The 16824-nt window shown below is 31.2% G+C and overlaps 2 protein-coding genes across 4 annotated transcripts; one reads left to right on the top strand and one right to left on the bottom strand.

Annotated features, from left to right (window-relative positions):
- Positions 1–532: 532 nt before the first annotated feature.
- Positions 533–5379, bottom strand: LOC110612502 (probable pyridoxal 5'-phosphate synthase subunit PDX2). Its single transcript, XM_021753264.2, has 7 exons — positions 5226–5379; positions 5003–5130; positions 4639–4726; positions 4432–4505; positions 3645–3836; positions 1167–1264; positions 533–1093 (listed from the first exon to the last, which is right to left on the bottom strand). Exons 1-7 carry the CDS (start codon positions 5275–5277, stop codon positions 970–972), a joined length of 756 nt encoding a protein of 251 aa, XP_021608956.1. The 5' UTR covers positions 5278–5379; the 3' UTR covers positions 533–969.
- Positions 5380–7118: 1739 nt separating this feature from the next.
- On the top strand, positions 7119–14013 carry LOC110613935 (serine/threonine-protein kinase GRIK2). Of its 3 annotated transcripts, none has more exons than XM_021755357.2 (13): positions 7119–7279; positions 7506–7671; positions 8172–8463; positions 9030–9104; positions 9188–9232; positions 10126–10200; positions 10629–10716; positions 10871–10995; positions 12210–12305; positions 12985–13051; positions 13152–13267; positions 13381–13459; positions 13586–14013. In XM_021755357.2, the coding sequence occupies exons 2-13, from the start codon at positions 7652–7654 to the stop codon at positions 13747–13749; spliced, it is 1242 nt and encodes a 413-aa protein (XP_021611049.1). In that variant the 5' UTR covers positions 7119–7279; positions 7506–7651; the 3' UTR covers positions 13750–14013. The 3 variants fall into 3 exon arrangements, with proteins under 3 accessions (XP_021611049.1, XP_043812106.1, XP_021611048.1); XM_021755356.2 differs by having other exon boundaries at positions 7120–7279; positions 8078–8463; XM_043956171.1 differs by having other exon boundaries at positions 7506–8463.
- The last annotated feature ends 2811 nt before the right edge of the window (positions 14014–16824 follow it).

Genomic DNA, 16824 nt, shown 5'->3' with positions numbered 1-16824 from the left:
TAAATAGTAAATTTTTCTTTTTAAAAAAAATTCTTCCACTGCTTCCTATACGTTCCTCGAAACTTCGCAAGGACTCCCAGTAAGCCTGGCTCTGTTGTCTTATATTTATTAATAAAAAAATCAGAGATTCCTGGACGGGATTGATTTACAAGTATTTAGTGGGAAGGTCTCATTTCAAGAAAGCCGACTTCTATGCGTGTGGATGCTTGTTGTCTCTTGATTAATTCCTAATCAAAGGGCTTGCAAACTCTAAAAACTATATAAAAATGGCTTCTTGAATCGTAATCTTTACAATTTGCTCCGGCCGTATATAATATGTTTACCTCCACCGCCCCCGCTAACCCTTGATCGACTCCGAGATTCATGTGATTGATGAACTCACTTTAAAGAGAAAAAGCATGATAACTTGATGCTTTCAGCTATAAACGGCAAAGATGGCCAGATTCCTTGCTTATTATCGACAAGTTGCCTCAGCTAAAAAGGTGAAGCAAAAGGCAGCTAGAAATTTAAATCATAATAATCCAAATTCAACTGGAAGGTAAAATAATAATAATAATAACATTAGTTGTGCTTGAATGATCATCTTTTACATTGATAGTGTCACTCATCCGATCACTTGTTCCTGAATCCACGATGAAATTTCAGGTGTCTGCTCCAATTATGCACCTTAAATTTGTTCCAATCCAAAATATTGAATTTGAAAGTATAATCACATGTTTGTATAAATAGAAAAGCTTACTCCATTTGAGCATTATATATATACAGGTGGAATGCACGAAAGCGTATCTGTCATCTGACTTGTCAGTCTCAACTTTCAATCTAAGAGAATAGACTGACCTCCAACACAAATCTGATATCAACGTAACAGTCAACTGTAGGCAAAAGGAAAATCAATTTCTTTCGGTATCTTGAAAAGGAAAATGCCAATTAAAAGATTGAAATGATGTTCATAATTGTAGCTCCCTGCTACTATTGATAGATAGGAAGATCAATTCTTGCTTTTTCGTTGAAGCTTAGATCAACTCCAACTGGGACAATGCTACTTGAGGCTTCTTCTTGAGCCTCACTTCCCATTTTCAAGAAGTAGCTATGCCTGTACAGAAAAGTACTTAGAAACTATAGCACAGGTACAACCATAGTAAGTAACCACAAGAAAACAAATATACCATCGAGTATCTGCTGTCAGTTCAGGGTGGAAGGCAGTCCCTAGCAAATTCCCTTGCTTTACGGCTACAACAACTTTCTTCTCAGGTACAGCATTTTCCTGCATATCCAGAAATTATCATTCTGCTTCATCAAAAGAACACATATATGGTATATTATTTCCAATAAGATAGCATGCTCTGGTAAGCAGATGCTTTAGCTTTGCAAAACCACATAACTCCACACCGTTGCACATATTATTTTATTTTCGCCTTTTCCAAAGGAGAAAATAACAAAGGAGAAAATAACGAAAAAGTATAAGGAGGACAAGGAGTTCAAATGACTAATAAAGCAAAAGATTCATGAAATGAAACCAACCACATAATTTACCAAAAAAACCTTTGTTTAATATTGAAGTAGACACAATCACTTCTCCAAGAAATTGGCCACACTGCTCAGTGCTCACTAACCTACAGGTCCAATCAGAATCAAAAGATCTATTCTGTTTATCCAGCCATTTTTTTATTGAAACTCATAGGGCTTCATCCAGAATTGATCACAAAAGGAATTCATCTTATCAATTTCAAAGGCACAAACCATAGGAAATGCAGTTTACAGTCGGCCTCAAAGGATCCAAGATGTCCTTGAGGACTGTCATAATGGATTACCAGAAAATGACGTCCATAAAATTCCAAGTTTCGGTCTTCTATCTTCCACAAGCCATCAATGAGTTCCTTTGTCAGAGAGCCCAAAGTATAATACTTCACTGAAAGTGGTAAGATTGTCAATTCAACCATTTTAGAGGTTATATGGCCACAATTTAGGATTTGCATAAGCTATGGCTCCAGAAAAAGCAGATAATCAATCTGTACAAATTAAAATCCATCTCTTTTTCTATTTAATATCAATAGCTGACTTGTAAATCAGCTCAACTGGACAATTCATGGCCACAGAAATCATTAGGCTCTGAATTCTCTCTTAATTTCAGTCCTTATCTCACACTTTGTAAGCCATAAATCAATCTTAAGCATGTAGTAATCACACTAAATTATATCTCATAATTTATTAGGAGGTAAAGTTACAAATTTAGTACTTATCCTAGATCAGAAAAACATCTTATCCAAAAATTGAAGTCAATGAGATCTGGTCAAACACATGTATTTATTTCTTTGTTACTTCACATTATCCTAATCTCAGGTGTAGAAGACCTATGACCTAGCCACAGACAGGAGTTTCTAATGTTCTCCACCATATGCAAGCCCCAAAACCATTTCCATAATTGGGAGATCAAGACAGTAGTAACCTCTAAACCTATTCAGCCACTCTTACAGGACCAAAGTGCAAGTTGACTATAATATAACTAGTCTCTGAAACCAATTTGATGTAGAACAGAAGAATACTCAAAGGAGATGAGAAACAATTCTCAAATTTCTATTAATTCCCAATATCAAGTTGTCAAATTATCAATAATAAAAGTTTTCTCTAGTAAAATACCTACATGACATGAGTGTTTATAGTATAATAATAATCCTATTACTATTAGGATTAGGAATCCTAATATAAGAAACTACTAAACCAACTATTAGGAATATAAAACCAACACCAACTAGGAAAATATTAAACCTAATAGAATTCTTTAAATGTTCCTACATAATAAAAACGCCTAGACAATAGAAAATTAAAATAAGATTAAATAAAATTTACTCCTAAACTAGCTTCCCTCAACTGCATCACAATTATAAAATCATACAGTATGCAGTAGTTATATGCATGCAGTATTTACATGGTGTCCAACACTTACCACATTAGAAAATGTATATTCCCGAAAAATTGAACCAATGAGTTGTGTTGATCTCAACAAGTATTTGTATTCTCATAATTTGTCCTACTTCCCTACCCTAAGTTGGGATAACAATTGACCACTGATACATCAATTTCAAATATTTATTTTTTTGGATCAAAGTATAATAATAATTACAAATGTTGCAATCACCTGCTATCAAGTTCAACTGTTCCAGATGCACTACTCTATTATAATATCTTGATTTCACATTTTCCATGTCGTAACATGGCCATGAGTGACATAAAGCAACAAAGGAACCAAGTTCAAATAGATAAACGCCACCTCATTGCAAATTCTAATTCCCCAAGGACACCTCTGGCAAAAGAAGCCACTTCAAAATACAATATACTAGCATAAAATGCCACTTTAAACATGCAACATCTTGGATGAACCATACTCTAACCTTATGCCACTTTTTAGCATTACAATTGTCATGCCAAGTATTAAACAAAAAAAAGAAGAAAAGAAAAGAAAATGTATACACATTCATCATACAGCATCATTAAATATAAATATAGTATACTACCACAACAACAAAATTCCTTAACTCCAAACTAGTTTGGCTGGCTATCTAAATCAGTATCAATATAATCAATAAAATTCAATAAGACACGTATCAGGCGAGATTTCAATACAAGGAAGAGCCTTAAAAACAAACCTCTTGGATTTGAACAGCAGAACTTGAATACAGAACATTGGTAGATGAGACCGGATACTCAGCCAGAACGTCAACTCCAGGCCCAACTTCAAGTACTGCAGGAGCACGGATGAAAACTCCGCGGAATGTTTCAGGTCCACCTTCCTTAGATACAAGTTCAGGAACTAAAAGGTCTGCCTCGAAGCTTTGAATCTGAGTAGACATGATTTTAGTGGACAAGGTTAGAGTTTCTGAATTTCCAAAGTTCCAATAGTATTAGTAATCATAAATGAGATGGCTCTAATAAGCCTTGTTTCTTATCTCAAAACAAAAGAACAAAATAACTGAAGTGAAGATCCTGTTGATATTAACTCTGGCATCACTAATCTGACATATTATGCAGATAAAACTGCATACTGTTAATGCATATGTTCAGCTGTACAACACATTTTTCAAAAATTTGCAAGCAAATTAATCAATATGAATGCTAGCATAAAGAAATTCACAGAAACAGCTGCAGACAACAATTCCATACGTGCACACACACACACACAAAATATGCAAATTCAAAAGGTCCTAAATCAGAGATCACTGTGTTCAGATAGAAAATCTGTAAGACTGATAAAACGCATTACATCACAAACCTAACACCAAATTTTCCATGGATACCAAATTCAGAACTTCAACATGTTTCAAAGGACAACTAAATCTGCCATTGCAACGGAGGCTTGCAATTGAAATTTTTAAACACGTTTTATTTATTATGTGTTCACTGTATTGGTTATGGTACAAACCGCACACAATTTACCTGACTGCCAAAGTAATTTCTATGGACAGTGCAATCTAGGCCACCAACCAGTTCTTGTCCTCCTGTTTTCTGCCCTGAAACCCAATCAGCCATTTTTTTATATTCAAAATCAAAGAGCGTGAACTTGAAAAACCAAATAACATAACAGCTAGAATTCAAAATAACTTTAAATAGACCCCTAAAATTCAACATGGAACAAAAACCGACCAATGGCCTTGTCTGCCAAGAAGATGAGACCTGCACATGTCCCCCATACAGGTTTTCCTGTCTTAACAAACTCGCGCAAAGCAGGGAACTGCAAATGAGAAATGTACAGCTAAACGCATTAGAGAAAGCAACACGAAATAAAGAATGAAAAAATCACTGGTAAGCTAAAACTACAAAAAGCTTTTAAATTTTGCAGACCAAAATCCATAGAAAAACAATAGGACCGGGAAGCTTTTCATTGAAAAAAGCAGAAATTGGGTAAAGCTGGGTAAAATTGCACCCCTCCGAAACGAAATTGGATAAAATTGACCCATTTCACATGCATATACATATGTGAATGAGTGAGGGGGACAGAAAGAATAACCAAGTTGTGGTACTCGGCGAGCTTAGCCATGGTAGTGCTTTCACCACCAGGGATAATAAGATAGCTGACATCCTGAAGTTGTTCCGGCTTCCTTATCTCCACTCCCTTCACTCCCAATCTTCTAAGCACTGCAAAAACGCAAGCAAGCAGAGAATGGTTCAAATCAGGGAAAATCTAACATATAGATGAAGAAGAAGAAGAAGAAGAGGAAGGCAAGGAGTGCCTGCAATGTGTTCGTTGAAAGAACCCTGTAGAGCGAGGACGCCGACTGCCATTGTTCCTGCAAGGGCTCTCAGAGCTGGCGGCTAAATGCGTCAAAAAACTTTAAAAACTTATTTTAACAATAGGGAATTCTGAGGCCCCTCGATTCGTATGGCGCACGAGTGTGCATTGTGCAACCTTACCTACCTCTCCATTCCTCTATTTTCTTTCCTATTTTCTATTAAAAAATTTACTATTTAATACTTATATTATAATTTTAAAAAACCTACTAATTAATTATTTTACTAAGTTTAATTATTAAATATTTTAATATTTAATATTTATAATTTAAAAAATTTATTGATTAATTCTTTAATTTTATAAAAAAATATAATAATTGATCTAAAATATTTTAATTTTTTTATATATTTAATAATTAAATTAATAGAGATATTAATTAATATATTTTTTAAAATTTCAGTATATTGAATAATAATTTTCCAGAATATTTTCACAACCCAATTTTCAAGCCCACGGGTCCCAAATGGCTGGTTTCATTTTTCCCTTCAAATTAAGGTTTTTTTACAAATTTATTCTAATTTATACCGAGAATTCTATTATAATTTGAAATTTAAAATAATTTATTATTTAATCTAATAAATAATATTAATTAATTCAAATTATTGCCAATAAAACAAACAACTTGTCCGACTATCATCCCAAATGAAAAAATAAAACAAACTTAAAAAATTATTAGACTTTGTTTGTTTGTGAAAATAATTTATATTTAAAAAATATTTTTATATAATATACTTAGTATAAAAGATATTTTTCTATTAAAATATTTTATAATAAAACAACTTACTTTTATTTTTTAATTTTAATTTAAAAATAAAATATAAAATAAATTATGTATAAAGTATTAATAAGATTTTTAAAATGTAAAAATTAATTTTAAGAAAAAAGAAGTTATTTTTTAAAAATAATTTAATTAGAAAAATATCTATATTAATTAATTTTTATGAATATTCTAAATACTAATAAACGTGTAAGATATTTTCATGAAAAATATTAATAAAAGAAACTTATTTTTGTGAGGAAAATATTTATTATTTTATTTTAATATTTTATTATTAATACTTATCAATATTTTTCTCCGTAATTTGGCATCCTAAACAGTGATTTAAAAAAAAAACTGTCTTTGAATTTTATCAAAATTATTTTATATATTACTTTATTTATAAAAATTAAATATTTTAATTCCTTTTGACTCTACCAAATTGTAACTCTTTTTATCTAATTTTTCTATTAATTTTCTTTAAAATAATTAAAATAACTTTAAATATATACTTTTTTAAAAATTATATTAACATTAACACTTATACCTTTCAATTTCTAAAAACAAACAATTTAATTAATATATTTTAACTTTATAAACCGAGCAAAATAATTTTTTTTCACAAAAATATTTTATTTTAACAGAGTCGAAGTATAAAAATTTAAAATATCAAGTGAAAATATATATATATGTTTGTATGTATGTAAAAATAATTTTTAAAATAAAAAACTGCTAAGCAGATAAGTGCTAATATCATACTCTTTTCATTCGAATTATTTTTATTTTCTTTATTTTTATATATATTAAAAAATATTTTTTATAAATTTTTAATTATATTTATTTTAAATATATTTAAATTTTATTAAATATTAAAAAATATTTTGAAAATTTTTAAATATTAAATTAAATAAAATTATTAACATTAGAATAGGGGGCCCCTAATATTATATTTACATTAGAGGGCCCACCCTAACTTCCAGTTAAATTTAGTTACACCTACCTGTACTTGTTTTCAACTCTCAAATTTCCCTTTCGAAGAACTGACATTTTTTTTTTTCTCTTTGCAAATCTCTCCTAGGTTTTTTTTTTTTTTTTTTTTTTTTGAATCTTTCAACTCCTTTCTTTCTTCAAACTCGAGATTTTAGATTCCATTCTCTTTCTCTCTCGATCCCAACTCCTCAATTAAGGATTTTGAAATGCCTGATTCTTGAACGATTCACCGATTTTCTCACTTGAAGGTATCTATTTCTAAAGAATATTGATTTTGATTTGAAATTTTTTGCTTTTGGCTCAGCTCTTTCATGATAACGTCTTAGAAATCTATGCAAGTTCGAGTTTTTGTTTCTTCAATTAACCTAATACTTCTCTTGTTATTATAAGCCATTATGAATTTTTTTTTAATGGGTTTTTTCTTTTAATTATAATGTATTTATGTAGAAGGTCAACGTATTATTGATGTTGTAGGTATAGGCAGCGTCGTTTTGATATAAAACTGGAGTTATCAGCATGTTTGGCTCCAACATTAGCAGATTTAATTTCACAAGTTTTTTCTTTCATCTGGCTGAATGGCATTTGAAATAGCAGAGCTGAATAGGGCTTGAGCCCTCTCTATGCAACTCTTTTATTTCAGGTTTGATTTTCTTTCCCCTGTTCTCCTTTGCTTATTTTTTCAACTTGATAAAGTTCAGTTGTAGACGATAACCTTTGTTTTCGCCAGTTTCTGTACCAAATATGTCCCTGAAGTGAAAAGAATAATGCAAGGCAAATTGTTTTATACGCAAGAAATTCTGACAGAAATAGCATTTATGTACTTCGTGTGTTTTGCCATCTAACCTTCATGGTATAACACTAATTGAGGATTTGATGCAAGAAACTTTTGTAATATTTGTTTGTGTTTATAGCTTACTCTTATATATGAAAACCCCATTTCATATCTTGAGGATGATTTTTTTTTTCTCCGTTCTCAGATAGCATTTTTAGATGTGGTTTATTGCAATTTGCTTTCTGCTAACTTATGGGGAATGTGTTCTTTGCAGAATTAGGAGTTGATTTTCATTTTTGCCTGGTAATTGTGATAACGACTTCTAAGTTTGAGCTTTTGATGTATCATAATAACTATTCACTTGCTAGAGTGATGGGCTGTTGTAGTTGCTTATGGTTCATCTGGAAGCCCAAACGGAGAACACAACCCATTTCTGCAGGGAATCATCATCTTTCTCAGGAATTTCTATTGGATGAAGAAATTGATGATGATTATGATGGCTCATATAATGGTGAGACCAGTGAAAATGCTTTTGAGGAGGATGGTGAGTTGCCAAACCGTGGCAAAGGTTCAGAAGAAATTTTAAGGTTTAGGGAACAAAGTGGAATGATTTGCAGGCAATTTCCTGTTAAGGAAACTGAGAAACTTGTTCGCTCAGAGGTAATAGGAACTAATTGCTGAGAATTGCTTTATTGCATTGTTTTGATATGTCAAACAACTAAGAAAATCTGTGAATTTTTCAAAACTAGTTTAGTCCAATCCACAAGATACATACCCATGCATCTAATGCCATTACCAAGTAATATATGTAGATTTAATAGACTTGCATATAACTTGATGAATACAACTGGATGTCTGTTACACCTATTCATCTATATTTGAGCTTCCTAGTTGCTTATTTCACTGCTGTATTACGAACTTGCGAGTATGAGCTTGAGTTGCATGAGTTATTCCTCTTTTATTTGAGTTTAAGGCATTTTCACACCCTCTTTCATCCCACTGAGGGGTCGTAACATCCAACTATTCTGTAGGTTTTATTCTACAAAATAGTGTCAGGTTTAACATCTGAAGGTCATATGCATGTCTTTTGCTTGTAATCATTGTACCTCACAGATGCTTATGTATGCATTGGCTCATGCAATCTAGACCTGGGAGTATGCATTGTTGCTTCATTGATCGTTTATCCATCATAACATTGAAAATTTTTTGTTTGGCTGCTTTTGTAGGATGAGGATGGTAACAAGATGATCAATGAATATGTGCGTGTGTGTAAAATTGGTGCTGGTAGCTACGGAAAAGTGGTAAGGCACTAGAAGACACTTTACTTTATCCATCTGGTTGAAGAAATTAATCTGTTAGTGTTTTGGCCTTGATTGTCCTACAGGTGTTGTATCAGAGCAGCATAGATGGAAAGAATTATGCAATTAAGGTGGTGTTTTTTCCCCAATGCAGAAATTGCTTATTTTTCCACTGAAATCCAAAATAAAGGGGAAGGGGATAAAGTGTTGACTTCTGCCATGATGAAATGGGGTTATATGTGCTTGTTGCATTTGACTATGTTTCATTTCTCCTCATATATGAGATGTTATTTGGGATTGGGCTTATTCTAAAGATTTTGGCCATATGCTGTCTGAATCATGTATAGTTTTTAAAGGTACAAGTTACACTATATACAGGTTATATGAGAGGCATAATTGTTTTGGAGATAGGCTCAAAAACAATAGAAATTGCTAGAAAATTCAATTTTAACATCATATATTCATAAAACTATTTAGAGCTAAACTTCCTTATAGATTTAACCAGCTTGTTTTCATGTAGGATCTTTTATGGAATTATTAAAGTTAGCTTTACCAGAATCCCTATTACATAGTAAAGGGCTAAAAAGTTAGAGGAATGTTAGAATTGATATTTAAGACGAAAAGTTTTGCTGTCATCATCTCCTTATGAGTGAGTGCAGTAAAGGGCTAAAAAATTAGAGGAATGTTAGAATTGATATTTAAGACGAAAAGTTTTGCTGTCATCATCTCCTTATGAGTGAGTGCAATGATATTATACATTTCTTAGAATTCAGTTCCCAAAAAAAATTAAGCAAAGAAGAAAGAAGAAATAAATTAACTAAAAGGAAAGAAAACAAATGCATATTGGAAAAAGGAGCACCAAAGATAGAGGGCCAAAATCTAATTGAAGAACATGGAAGTATGAATTAGTGTTGAATTGCACATGTAGAATCAACAGATAACTCGTTGTTGGCATGCTTGTTCTCATTTTACATACTAAGACATTTGACTTGATTACTATGTGATTTTGAACTTCTGATTGCAGGCTTTTCATAAGTCTCATTTATTGAAACTGCGGGTTGCACCTTCAGAGACTGCAATGAGTGATGTTCTCCGTGAGGTACCTGCTTACAATCTTGCTGTCTGATTACTATGCAGTGGCAAGTTGCATTTTGAATGTTATCTTGCAGGAATATCTTTTTTTCCCTTTATTGGTAATTCCTAATATTATAGGTCATTGTAGTAAACAACACAGAGAAAAATGCACCCTCATGTGCTCTCTCTCTCTCTCTCTCTCACTGCATGCTGCTTTTGCATTTATCCATTACATGTGTTTTATGTTCTGATCATATAGTAGCTAGTGCATTGGTTTTGTAATGAAAACAACTTCAATATCCAGCAGCTGTATTTAGGCTGCCTCATATTTGACATCCCTTTTTCAAGCTTAGTATTTACTCCTTCTAAAGCTGTTTCTTTTATTTTTTTTTAGCAGTAGATTTATCATCTGTTTGGTCATTTCACCTACTGTTTATACTACTGCCATTGCAGGTTTTGATCATGAAAATGTTGGACCATCCTAATATTGTCAATCTCATCGAGGTGATTGATGACCCAAACACAGATCATTTCTACATGGGTATTCCTACATTCATTGAAACTTGTTATGTTTTTACTTGAGCATCCTCATTATCTGTCTTCTCAATTTTATTGTCCTTCTCCTTTGAATTCTATTTATGAAGAACTGTCATATTAGTCTTGTGATTGACTGCAAATGCATTTTCCCTTTGCAGTTCTTGAATATGTGGATGGAAAATGGGTTTGGGAAGGTTCTGGCCCTCCTGGTGGAATTGGAGAAAATACTGCTAGAAAGTACTTGCGGGATATTGTATCGGGTTTAATGTATCTCCATGCCCATGTATGATCTTGATGCACTTCAAGCACTATTTTGTTCTATTGAATATTTACTTGTCTGCACCCTTACACTTTGCTGAAGCAACCATCTTGTGAATTTGCATGCAGTCATATGTTTGATCATTAATGTTGTGGTAAACTTATACTAAGAATTCTGGCATTGCCCTAAGAGCCTTGAAAGGATTGAGGGAGTGGTTTTATAAGTGTATGCCTGTATACATCATTATGTTTTGTTTAGCTGTATGCCCTTTCCTTATTCTTCCAAGTAGCTCTCACGTCTTACATGTTTGAAGTACTGAAATAAACTTTGTTGCCATGGAATGGAAGCATGTCTTTAGAAGGTAACCTGTTCTTCAATTCTCTGATATTGAATGAGCTGTGGTCAAAATTTTATGTATACCATTTCCATCCAAATATCTTAATTTTTTATCATAATTAATGATAAAATTAGCACATGAAGGTCAAGAGTCCTCATATGGAATATGGCTTAGGTGGAGTAAAGCATGAACTCTGGTATTGATTTGCAGGCAAGTTAAAGAATTTGAATCAGGTAGTTAAAAATAAGGTAGAGTATTTTTCCACTTCATATAAAAAGCTTTTAAATTTTCATGCATTACAGGATTACCAGTCAAAATCATCTTATTTGAGTTTAGGAATAGCAAAGGGCAGGAATGGGGATCTCATTTTAAATATATAATTTTTAATTATTGGAAAATTCAAATTTTTGTGTATTTTCATAAAATAATGTATACATTTATACTGAATTTTAAATATTGTTACTTGGTGTTTAAGAAAAACTAATAGAGTTAAATAATAATGGTGTTTTTAAAAGCGAAATCATATTTATAAAACAAAATCAATATAGAAAGAGTTATATTTATGTGGCCCATTCAGGTTATATTTTAAGGCTGAAAATGACCCTTAGTAGATGCAGTCTTTTAACCGCTTTTGGTTTCAGCAGTAGCGATATTATCTCCACTAGAGCACTGATCCTAGTAAAACTTTGCAAGATAAGAGAACAAGTAAACAATTCTCTTGTGTATGTAGGGATAATATAGAAATAATGGAAGTTAATTATCTTTGTTGCTGATTTCTATGTTTCAGTCCAGATGTTTGACAAAAAATTATCATTGTGTATCTTCTGCCCTGTGATGATGGAGAAATTGATATATATACTATGTATGCTGAACTGCTATTCTTGTCCTTGTTAATTAACAGAATATAGTGCACGGTGATATTAAACCTGATAATCTGTTGGTTACTCGTTCGGGCACAGTGAAGATTGGAGATTTTAGTGTTAGCCAGGTGTTTGAGGTAACAGCTCTTTGTTAGTTAAAAATAACTGTCTGCATTTGATGGAATTAAGTTCTGTGACAATATTGCATAATATTTCTATTAAAGGAATTACTTTTTGATTTTCTTTTTCTGTTTCTTTTTTCTTCTATTTATTGTAGTTTAGAAACCCAGACTGGATTTAGCCAGGTCAACTGGTTGAATTAGGATTTCATGGTTTGATTTGATTGATGTCGCATGTTGCATACGTGTATTCTACTCTAATTAAGACCTGCTTCTTAATAATGCTTCTTGCTAATTGCGGTACCAAAGTGTCAATGCCAGAATGAACATGCACTGTATTCATATAAATAAGTGTAGTCTTTGGGCCAGGTATGGGATATTTTGATTTCCTGTTTTAGGTTTACAGATACAGTATAGACTCAAGTCAAAGTAAGCAGCTGTAATTTCTAGTTAGAGATCTAATTGGTATATGGCCATTACCAACATAATTCCGTATGAATATTATGCTTATTATCATGGATTTATGTATATTAGTGACAAAAATTTTCTCATCCAGTTCATTGGAACCTTGGTTATTGCTTGCTCCTGTATAATGAAATGCTTAGTGGAATATTATGACAATTATATACTTTTTGTTCTTTGCACAAGGCTGTGCTATTTCTTTTTCATTTCATTTTTACATCATCTGGTTCTTCAGGGTGATAATGATGCACTTCGCCGATCTCCTGGGACGCCTGTTTTTACAGCACCTGAGTGCTGTCTAGGTTAGGTTTCTAACTGATAAATGCTTTTAGTGATGCTTAAACTTGTAGAAGGTAAATATTTATGATCATTCCCTGATTTTTTTTTTTCTAAAAAAAACAGAGCTAAACTACCATGGAAAAGAAGCTGACACATGGGCAGTGGGAGTGACCTTGTACTGTATGATTCTTGGACAGTACCCATTTCTTGGAGAAACACTGCAGGACACATATGATAAGGCAAGCAAATCATGCATTGCTATTCCCTTGCAGAAGTTGGCCTTTTAATTTGTGCTTTAATAAATTGTTTGACAAGAGATTCCATCGCCCTCCTTTTTTAAAATTCTCTCCAGATTGTTAATAACCCCTTGGTGCTTCCAAATGAAATGAACCCACAACTAAAGGACTTGCTTGAAGGACTTCTGTGCAAAGGTGAGTAGTGATCTTTATTTATAATCAAAAGATTTTGCTGGATTTCTTCATTAATTCCTTTCTATCCATGTTTGTTTATCCTTTTTCCTTTGATCTCTGACCTGAACTGAAAATTACCTTATGCAGACCCAAAGCAGAGGATGACATTAGATTCTGTAGCGAGTCATAGTTGGGTCACTGGAGAAGATGGGCCAATTCCTCTGTATTTATGCTGCTGCAAGCGTAATAGCCTTGGATTGAAACCTCAAACTCACATGACCCTTACTGAATCTGATGAGACTCCTAACTAAATTGTTTTTATTTTCAAATTTTTTTTCTTCATGTATAGTAGGAAACCCTGGATTCCTTTTTTTTTTTTTTCTTCCTTTTCAAAACTTTTTCCAGTTTTGTGTAGATGAGATTGGAGAACAGGTTTGCTCAAAGATTGAGCTTTGGAATGAAAAAGAAAGAAAATGAGAAATGGAAGGTCTTTGGGAGAAGATGTCATGAATATTTGTGAATATGATAATTGAGGTGAGTTTCTGTCTAAAGCAAAGCCTGTGGGTTTTTCTTTCTATTTGGACTCTATTATGTGATGATTTTTCTGCTTTATTTACGGCCCAGAAACTTCGGCCTAAAGCCTTTTGATGGTATTTAGTGGTAATGAAAGGTGTGAAATCTGTTAATTAAAAATTGGCTTTAAATTAAATTTAATATACTTTAATTATAAAAATTTCATAAGTTTAAATAGTTCTTTTTATTTTTATCTTTTTTTTTAAAAAAACAGGTTCGTAGGTTCGGGTTCAATAATCACTTGGTTTAGTTATTTTTCTGAAAAAAATAGGATACTATTTTAATGTATATGATAAAAGAAAATTATTAATTTTCTTCGATCTATGTATTTGTCCATCTTGAAAATGAGGAAGCCTTTTTTTTATTTAGTTGATTGAATAAAAAGTGAATTTCTTTGGCCTGCAAGAAATCTTTTGCAAGGGTAGAAACATAGAAGTACACAAAATCTAAATAAAGAACAAAACCAAAAGTCTAGCCCAAGCAATCACAAGCCCAAGTAACAAACAAATCAACCATAACCCTGAAGCAAATCATCAATCCAAGGTCTTTTAGTATTTGATCGGTTCGATTTAAAATTAAATCGAATTAAATAAATTAAAAATTAAAATTTTAATACTTATAAAAATCAAACTAAATTGATTTTAGAGATAAATTGATTTGAATCGAACTTATCTAATTTAATTTGATTTAGTTCTATTTGATAGGTTGAATATTTTTATTTTTTACATTAATATTTCAAGTCTGATATCTATATTATTAAAAATAATATATTATTATCACTAATCAGTTCGATTTAATTTTTTTTATTAAAATAAAATTGAATCAAAATAATTAAAATTTTTAAAAATAAAAATTGAATTATACTGAATTTTTAAATTAATTAAAATTTAACAATTTTTTTAATGGAAATAGAATATTATTTGCCCTTACCGAAAACCATAGTCACTAATAGGGAGGTGGAGAAAGGCTCTGGGCTTTGCAAAATCAATATCAGCTCTAAGACAACCAGCCAAGTAGCACGCACAGGAGGCAACGTAGCAGTAGCATTGACCATTGAATGTGGCGATGCGATTCCCAAGTTGCTTTTGTCACCAAGTTGGAATCCCCCTGGAAACTAGAACATAGTGATTCTCAACACTAAATTCATAGAGAAACCCTCTCTTGATTGCCCCAGGAGATCTAAAAAGAGAAAATAAGGAACAATAAGATCTAAAACCAAAACCACAGCCCACACTGAACTCTGGCAAGGCAAACCAAGGCTGAAGTAGAAGTAGGCATCAAACTATACGAACATCAAAAAATAAAGTTCACATTGTAAAGTATTTAGTCAATCTAGAATCCCTCAGATATGCAATTTAAAATTAAGTCAGATGCAACCTATTTGTATTTTAATGATTTTACAATATGATAAATAAATTTAAAGAAATTACAAATTAAATTCTCATAAATTTGTAACATTGATTTTTTACTTTTGTGAAATGATTTAAATTATTGTAGATAAAGGAAATGAAAATTAAAAAAAAAAACAAGGAAAAGGAAGGGACAAAGAACCCACATAATTCTTTTAAAAGAAAAGTTTAAAAAAAATTATTGTTTTTTGAAAAAAAAAAAAAAAAAAGAGTAAATCGGAGACAAAAGAGAATCTTTTGGGGGTGGGGGACATTTAGACCTGAAAGAAATGAAAATCGTAAGGCAGCAGAAGAGATTCCTTAGAGAAAGAAAAGTAAATAAGCAGTAAAGTACAGATTTCAGTACACAAAGAAATGTATTTACAACAGAGTAAGTTAGCCTTCTCTTGTCAGACCACTTTCTTTCTAATCTGTCAACCCCACTTGGATTTTCTCACGCTGCACACTTAATTTTAAAAATGTTAAAAAAAAAAAATTACATTGCCAAAGTTTTTTCTAAGTAGGTAAATTGATAGCATGTAATTCAAATCTAAATATATAAAGTGAGTGATAGAAATTTATGTGGGATTGAGAAATTTATTAATAAATATTTTTATAATTTTAAAAAATTTATTAATTAATAAATCTTTTAAAATTTTAGTTGTTAAGTATGATATATAAATTTAAAATACTCGCAATATAAAGAAATTAATTAGTAAATATTTTTATAGAATCAAGATTTTTTTTATAAATTCTGATATTTTTTGGAGTATTTGGATTGAAAGTTATAGAAGATTTTTTATATTTAATTGTTCGACTGCAAGAAATTGCATAAACCATTAAATAGTTCTGAATTTTAATTATCTCGAACATGGTAGCATATAAATACAAGACTGAATCATTCACAAAACGACTGAATCAAAAACCCATAACATTCATAGGCTTTGCTATGTCAAGTTTGATTGCCATTCTTCAATTTCGATCTTTTTTTTCTCAACTTTAAAATATGCTTGATTTCATGATTTATAAGAATATTATTTAAAATAAGTTTGCCTTTTAAGAAATCACTTTGTCCTCTCCGATAATATTACCCGTAATTTGTTGAAATCTAAAAGTTAAGATCTTAAAGATAACCTTATAAATAATATCAAATCTCTCATAAAAATAACAGAATATAAATATTTTTTGACGTTTAAAATATTTAAATAAATATTTTTTGACATTTAAAATATTTAAATATTTTTTGACGTTTAAAATATTTAAAATAGAAACTAGTTATATATCAAAGAAAATTTAATTTATTTTCAACAAAAAATTTTTTTTTTTTTAATTCTTCCTTGTTTTGAAAATTTAAGTAAAGCTATTACATTTTATATTATATAAATAAATTTATTAATATCTTTTATTTGTAATATCATTATAACA

The sequence above is a fragment of the Manihot esculenta genome, chromosome 4, assembly GCF_001659605.2.
Source record: "Manihot esculenta cultivar AM560-2 chromosome 4, M.esculenta_v8, whole genome shotgun sequence".
Taxonomy (NCBI): domain Eukaryota; kingdom Viridiplantae; phylum Streptophyta; class Magnoliopsida; order Malpighiales; family Euphorbiaceae; genus Manihot; species Manihot esculenta.
This window is presented reverse-complemented; position numbering and strand designations above follow the sequence as displayed.

Excerpts from the sequence above, each read along its gene's own strand:
- LOC110612502 (XM_021753264.2), bottom strand. The coding sequence starts at position 5,277 with ATGGCAGTCGGCGTCCTCGCTCTACAGGGTTCTTTCAACGAACACATT. Across the intron at positions 4,506-4,638 it reads CTTGGCAGACAAGGCCATTG|GGCAGAAAACAGGAGGACAA; the intron begins GTCGGTTTTTGT and ends ATTGGGTTTCAG. Across the intron at positions 1,094-1,166 it reads CTGACAGCAGATACTCGATG|GCATAGCTACTTCTTGAAAA; the intron begins GTATATTTGTTT and ends TTTTCTGTACAG.
- LOC110613935 (XM_043956171.1), top strand. The coding sequence starts at position 8,056 with ATGGGGAATGTGTTCTTTGCAGAATTAGGAGTTGATTTTCATTTTTGC. Across the intron at positions 10,996-12,209 it reads TAATGTATCTCCATGCCCAT|AATATAGTGCACGGTGATAT; the intron begins GTATGATCTTGA and ends GTTAATTAACAG. Across the intron at positions 13,052-13,151 it reads AGCACCTGAGTGCTGTCTAG|AGCTAAACTACCATGGAAAA; the intron begins GTTAGGTTTCTA and ends TAAAAAAAACAG.